General features: G+C 44.2%; 1 protein-coding gene across 1 annotated transcript; it reads left to right on the forward strand.

Moving 5' to 3' along the window:
* The first annotated feature begins 2,162 nt into the window (after window positions 1-2,162).
* LOC123086999 (uncharacterized) lies at window positions 2,163-2,914 on the forward strand. The gene is made up of 2 exons (XM_044508881.1): window positions 2,163-2,545; window positions 2,710-2,914. Exons 1-2 carry the CDS (start codon window positions 2,248-2,250, stop codon window positions 2,733-2,735), a joined length of 324 nt encoding a protein of 107 aa, XP_044364816.1. The 5' UTR covers window positions 2,163-2,247; the 3' UTR covers window positions 2,736-2,914.
* Window positions 2,915-6,952: the final 4,038 nt, after the last annotated feature.

A 6,952-nucleotide genomic window follows, 5' to 3' on the forward strand; every position in this document is an offset into this window, starting at 1 on the left:
TATGAAGAAGTCATCTTCCCTGCACATAGATCAGCATTTGGTGCAGAAGAAACAGAGCCATGAAGCAACACTGCAAGAGAAACACTCGGACAACGGAACCAATGATGATCCCATAATGCTACAAAAATACATAAGCCCTGCAGGGAAACAAAAACTGGTAATGATAGTGAGACAAATAAATCATACTGATATTGTAAATCGCTCGGACGTTTTTGAAATGTCTGTGAACATGTATAACAATAACTGACTGATTTAGTTCAGAAAAATACTTCCCTGGTAGCCAGTGTTGGAGGTGGGGATAGGAGGAGTGTGCAACCTTGTTCCATGGTGCTTTTTAATGATATTGTAAATCGCTCGAACGTTTTTGAAATGTTTGTTAGCATCTATAACAATAACTGATTGATTTGGTTCAGAAAAATACTTCCCTGCTTGCCAGTGTTGGTGGTGGAGGAGTGTGCGACCTCGTTCCATGGTTCTTTTAATGGAAGCCATGGCCCCTTCTCCAACCTCCCGCTGGTCCACGGTCAGCATCGTTGTCGGCCTTCCCGCCTGCTGGCCTCGTCCTCCCGGAATCGAGTGTCGGGGCAGCTCCGTCGTCCTGTGGAGCAGCGCCAGCTTCCTCATGCGCCATGTCTGCCCATGAGATCTGATAGCTTTTTCTCTGCCTGGTGATACCACTTCGATCAAAGTTCCAACTGCTACACCCAACCGGCAGATGCTGCCGGGCAGCCGGATCTGATTCCCATCTGGAGGGCTCAATTCCTCATGGAAAATAAGTAGGGTGGGGATTTAATTAGAGAAAATGCCTGAGATTGAGAAACACCAAAAGCCATAGGGAGGTAAAGAATAAGAAAGGAGCAGCCGTGGGAAGCGGAGGGGACTGATGGATTCGCCAAAGGGACTCCTCGGTCGCCTGCGCTGCGCCTTCTCTCTACTCGTCGGTTACTACTGAAAGAAGGGAGAGGAAACGAACATATAGAGGATTTGAGTGAGTGGAACCAAGCGTGTCATTAAACATTTTTTTCTCTATGCAGTGCTGATGTGGCAGCTTGCGCTTGATTGGTCGCTCTTGTAAGCTAGTAGTAGAACGATGATGTGGCTCACTTGCTGATGTGGATAGGCTGCATGTCAAAAGAAATAAGATAGTGGGGATGAACCATTTAGATATTATAGATGAACAAGAAACAATAACTAGACAGAAACAAAGAGGAAGGAAAAAACAAAAACAGGGCAAAAAAAACTTACTCCAATGACGTCTCTCTCCCTTCTCGTTCTCTAGAACCCCTGGAGGACCTCCTGCTGAAGAGGAATGGGAAATGGGCGAAATGAACGCGAGGTAGAAAAACTACTCTGAGAGAGACAAACGGCCTGCCAGCCCAACTATCGTGACAAACACCCCGGCCCGCTACTAGCATCAACCTGAAAACGGGCGGCGCGACACACAACAGCCGTGAGCGAATGCACCAGTGGGACAAAAATAGGTTTGCGCGAATCTTAAAGACAGACGAGATCCAATGGCTGTGGACATAGATGTGAAGTAGTTATTTCACATCTAGATGTGAAATAGCAAATCTGATATAATGACTGTAATGTTGTAGTTTGTAGATGTCTAATTAATGCACAACTCATTTTTTTTATGCAGTACCATACCTTCAAGATATATATAATTAATGTAATGTTGTAGCATGTAGATGTGTAATTAATGCACACGTTCATTTTTTGGTGCAGTGCCATATCTTCCTATCTTCAAGATATATATAATTATTGTAATATTGTAGCATGTAGATGTGCAACTAATGGGTACATTCATTTTTTATGCAGTACCATATCTCCAAGATATATCATATATAGTACAACTAATGTATGTATAACGTGTCGATGAGGAGTTCATGTACACACTCATCGTTCGATGTTATTTCGTATCTTCAAGGTATAGCCTATAAATATAGAGTTAATGTGAACATTCATTGTTTGATACAATATCGTATCTTCAAGATATAGAACTAATGTATGGTGTATCCTCTAGAGTGTAATTAATGTACATATTAATTGTTTGATATGGTGCTGTATCTTCAAGATATACAATTGATGCATGTGCCCATATCATCATCTCAAACAAGGCTATATAAACCAAGCCATAGATAACGAAGTCATGTATCCCACACATTCACAGAGAAGCCACACAAACAATTATAAGATCAAAGGGATAGAGAAGGCTCTAGTGTAGCAGATACAAAAGCCATAGCAATGACGAAACTCATGTGCTTATGTTTCATCATCCTCACTATTGGGGTAGCCGTGTCGGCTGACGAATGTGAGGGTGACCGACAGGCCATGATCAAGGAGTGTGCTAAGTATCAACAATGGCCAGCAAATCCGAAGATAGATCCATCGAACGCATGTTGTGTCGTGTGGCAAAAGGCAAACATCCCATGCCTTTGCGCTGGTGTCACCAAGGAGAAAGAGAAGATATATTGTATGGAGAAGGTTGGCTACGTTGCCAATTTCTGCAAGAAGCCGTTTTCACATGGATACAAGTGCGGAAGTAAGTGACATATATTAAGGGAATTATGATGATTGGTATTGCATACATGCAGTTTTGATATTTGTTATTCTTTGGATTCAAACAATTTTGATTTTAGTGATGCATTTTATATGTTTCTTGTGCTATTCTGATCATATGTTGGGTCAAATTGAATGGTCTTGCAGGTTACACATTCCCTCCTCTGGCGTAGTGACTCTAGTTTAGTTGTGGGAGGAGAAGCTTGGCTTTTACATTCCATGTGCCTGGCCTCACAATAGCTTTCCTTTCAGATCTGTAAGTTGTGAGGTTGTGCTCAGAAAAGTTTATGTTAAGCATTTTGCATGAGAACGTTTCTGAAACTAATAAAGCCTTCTCCTCAAATAGTCTAAATTATGTTTGTTCATATATTATTTTTGGTTCTACTAGAAAATATGACCGTACGTTGCAACGGGAGAAAAACAATCAGATTATGCATATGTGGTAGAGATAAAAAAAAGTTTGAAACATATGCCAGGAGGAGATCGGGACCTTTAAAACGTGATTTCATAAACTACGTTTGAATCATGTCATGATGAGATAAGGAACTTCTAAAAGGTCATTTCAAAAGCTAAAAATGTGATGGTCTCATCACGACTTGATTTCCTAAGGCACCACAACAAAATATTTTATGGCTGAGAAACTGTATTGATGGACCCTACCTGAGCTAGACTAATGAATGGAGTGTGTCGCCTCTGTTGGAAATATGCCCTAGAGGCAATAATAAAATGGTTATTATTATATTTCTTTGTTCATGATATTTGTCTGTTATTCATGCTATAATTTTATTATTCGGAAATCGTAATACACGTGTGAATACATAGACCACAACTTGTCCCTAGTGAGCCTCTAGTTGAGTAGCTCGTTGATCAACAGATAGTCATGGTTTCCTGACTATGGACATTGGATGTCATTGATAACGGGATCACATCATTAGGAGAATGATGTGATGGACAAGACCCAATCCTAAGCATAGCTCAAAGATCGTGTAGTTCGCTTAGCTAGAGCTTTTCCAAATGTCAAGTATCATTTCCTTAGACCATGAGATTGTGCAACTCCCGGATACCGTAGGAGTGCTTTGGGTATACCAAACGTCACAATGTAACTGGGTGACTATAAAGGTGCACTACGGGTATCTCCGAAAGTGTCTGTTGGGTTGGCACGAATCGAGACTGGGATTTGTCACTCCGTATGACAGAGAGGTATCTCTGGGCCCACTCGGTAATGCATCATCGTAATGAGCTCAATGTGACCAAGTGTCTGGTCACGGGATCATGCATTACGGTACGAGTAAAGTGACTTGCCGGTAATGAGATTAAACTAGGTATTGGGATACCGACGATCGAGTCTTGGGCAAGTAACGTACCGATTGACAAAGGGAATTGTATACGGGGTTGTTTGAATCCTCGGCATCGTGGTTCATCCGATGAGATCATCGAGGAGCATGTGGGAGCCAACATGGGTATCCAGATCCCGCTGTTGGTTATTGACCAGAGAGGCGTCTCAGTCATGTCTGCATGTCTCCCGAAACCGTAGGGTCTACACACATAAGGTTCGGTAATGCTAGGGTTGTAGAGATATGAGTATGCAGTAAACCAAAAGTTGTTCGGAGTCCCGGATGAGATCCCGGATGTCACAAGGAGTTCCGTAATGGTCCGGAGGTAAAGAATTATATATGGGAAGTCGAGTTTCGGCCATCGGGAAAGTTTCGGGGGTCACCCGTATTGTACCGGGAACACCGGAAGGGTCCCGGGGGTCCACCGGGTGGGGCCACCTATCCCGGAGGGCCCCATGGGCTGAAGTGGGAGGGGAACCAGCCCCAGGTGGGCTGGTGCGCCCCCCCTTGGGCCCCCCTGCGACTAGGGTTGGAAACCTTAGGGGTGGGGGGCGCCTCCACTTGCCTTGGGGGGCAATCCACCCCCTTGGCCGCCGCCCCCCCTCGGGGATTCAATCTCCTAGGGCCGGCGCCCCCCTGGGGACCCTATATAAAGAGGGGGGAGGGAGGGCAGCCGCACCCTTGCACTTGGCGCCTCCCTTCCCCCTTGCTACACCTCTCCCTCCCGCAGACTCTTGGCGAAGCCCTGCCGGGATCCCTGCTGCATCCACCACCATGCCGTCGTGCTGCTGGATCTTCATCAACCTCTCCTCCCCCCTTGCTGGATCAAAAAGGAGGACACGTCTCCCTGACCGTACGTGTGTTGAACGCGGAGGTGCCGTTCAGTCGGCGCTAGGATCTCCGGTGATTTGGATCACGACGAGTATGACTCCCTCAACCCCGTTCCCTTGAACGCTTCCGCTCGATCTACAAGGTTATGGAGATGCACTCCTTTCTCTCGTTGCTAGATGAACTCATAAATTGATCTTGGTGAAACCGTAGGAAATTTTTTATTTTCTGCAACATTCCCCAACAGTGGCATCATGAGCTAGGTCTATGCGTAGTTCTCTTTGCACGAGTAGAACACAATTTTGTTGTGGGCGTAGATGTTGTCAATTTTCTTGCCACTACTAGTCTTCTTTTGCTTCAGCGGTATTGTGGGATGAAGCGGCCCGGACCGACCTTACACGTACGCTTACGTGAGACAGGTTCCACCGACTGACATGCACTAGTTGCATAAGGTGGCTAGCGGGTGTCTGTCTCTCCCACTTCAGTTGGAGCGGATTCGATGAAAAGGGTCCTTATGAAGGGTAAATAGAAGTTGACAAATCACGTTGTGGCTTTTACGTAGGTAAGAAAATGTTCTTGCTAGAACCCTATTGCAGCCACGTAAAGCATGCAACAACAATTAGAGGACGTCTAACTTGTTTTTGCAGCATATGATTTGTTATGTGATATGGCCAAAAGTTGTGATGAATAATGAATGATATATTGTGATGTATGAGATCATGTTCTTGTAATAGGAATCACGACTTGCATGTCGATGAGTATGACAACCAGCAGGAGCCATAGGAGTTGTCTTAATTATTGTATGACCTGCGTGTCAATGATTTAACGCCATGTAATTACTTTACTTTATTGCTAAACCGTTAGCCATAGTAGTAGAAGTTATAGTTGGTGAGCAACTTCATGGAGACACGATGATGGAGATCATGATGATGGAGATCATGGTGTCATGCCGGTGACGAAGATAATCATGCAGCCCCGAAGATGGAGATCAAAGGAGCTATATGATGTTGGCCATATCATGTCACTGTTTAATTGCATGTGATGTTTATTATGTTTATGCATCTTTTTTACTTATAACGACGGTAGTAAATAAGATGATCCCTCATAATAATTTCAAGAAAGTGTTCCCCCTAACTGTGCACCGTTGCGAAAGTTCGTCGTTTCGAAGCACCACCTGATGATCAGGTGTGATAGATTCTAACGTTCACATACAACGGGTGTAAGACAGATTTACACATGCAAAACACTTAGGTTAACTTGACGAGCCTAGCATGTACAGACATGGCCTCGGAACACAAGAGACCGAAAGGTCGAACATGAGTCGTATGGAAGATACGATCAACATGGAGATGTTCACCGATGATGACTAGTCCATCTCACATGATGATCGGACACGGCCTAGTCGACTCGGATCATGTATCACTTAGATGACTAGAGGGATGTCTAATCTGAGTGGGAGTTCATTAAATAATTTGATTAGATGAACTTAAATTATCATGAACTTAGTCTAAAAACCTTTGCAAATATGTCTTGTAGATCAAATGGCCAATGCTCATGTCCACCTGAACTTCAACGCGCTCCTAGAGAAAACCAAGCTGAAAGATGGTGGCAGCAACTATACGGACTTGGTCCGGAACCTGAGGATCATCCTCATAGCTGCAAAGAAAGATTATGTCTTAGAAGCACTGCTAGGTGAAGCTCCCATCCTAGAGAACCAAGACGTCATGAACGCTTGGCAGTCTCGTGCTGATGATTACTCCCTCGTTCAGTGCGGCATGCTTTACAGCTTAGAACCGGGGCTCCAAAAGCGTTTTAAGCAACACGGAGCATATGAGATGTTCGAAGAGCTGAAAATGGTTTTCCAAGCTCATGCCTAGGTCGAGAGATATGAAGTATCCAACAAGTTCTTTAGCTGTAAGATGGAGGAAAATAGTTCTGTCAGTGAGCACATACTCAAAATGTCTGGGTTGCACAACCGCTTGACTCAGCTGGGAGTTAATCTCCCGGATGACGCGGTTATTGACAGAATCCTTCAGTCGCTTCCACCGAGCTACAAGAGCTTTGTGATGAACTTCAATATGAAGGGGATGGAAAAGACCATTCGTGAAGTATATTCAATGCTGAAATCAGCAGAGGTTGAGATCAAAAAGGAACATCAAGTGTTGATGGTAAATAAAACCACTAAGTTAAAGAAAGGCAAGGGTAAGAAGAACTTCAAGAAGGACGGC

The sequence above is a fragment of the Triticum aestivum genome, chromosome 1B (assembly GCF_018294505.1).
Source record: "Triticum aestivum cultivar Chinese Spring chromosome 1B, IWGSC CS RefSeq v2.1, whole genome shotgun sequence".
Lineage (NCBI taxonomy): Eukaryota > Viridiplantae > Streptophyta > Magnoliopsida > Poales > Poaceae > Triticum > Triticum aestivum.

Excerpts from the sequence above, each read along its gene's own strand:
- LOC123086999 (XM_044508881.1), top strand. The coding sequence starts at position 2,248 with ATGACGAAACTCATGTGCTTATGTTTCATCATCCTCACTATTGGGGTA. Across the intron at positions 2,546-2,709 it reads ACATGGATACAAGTGCGGAA|GTTACACATTCCCTCCTCTG; the intron begins GTAAGTGACATA and ends ATGGTCTTGCAG.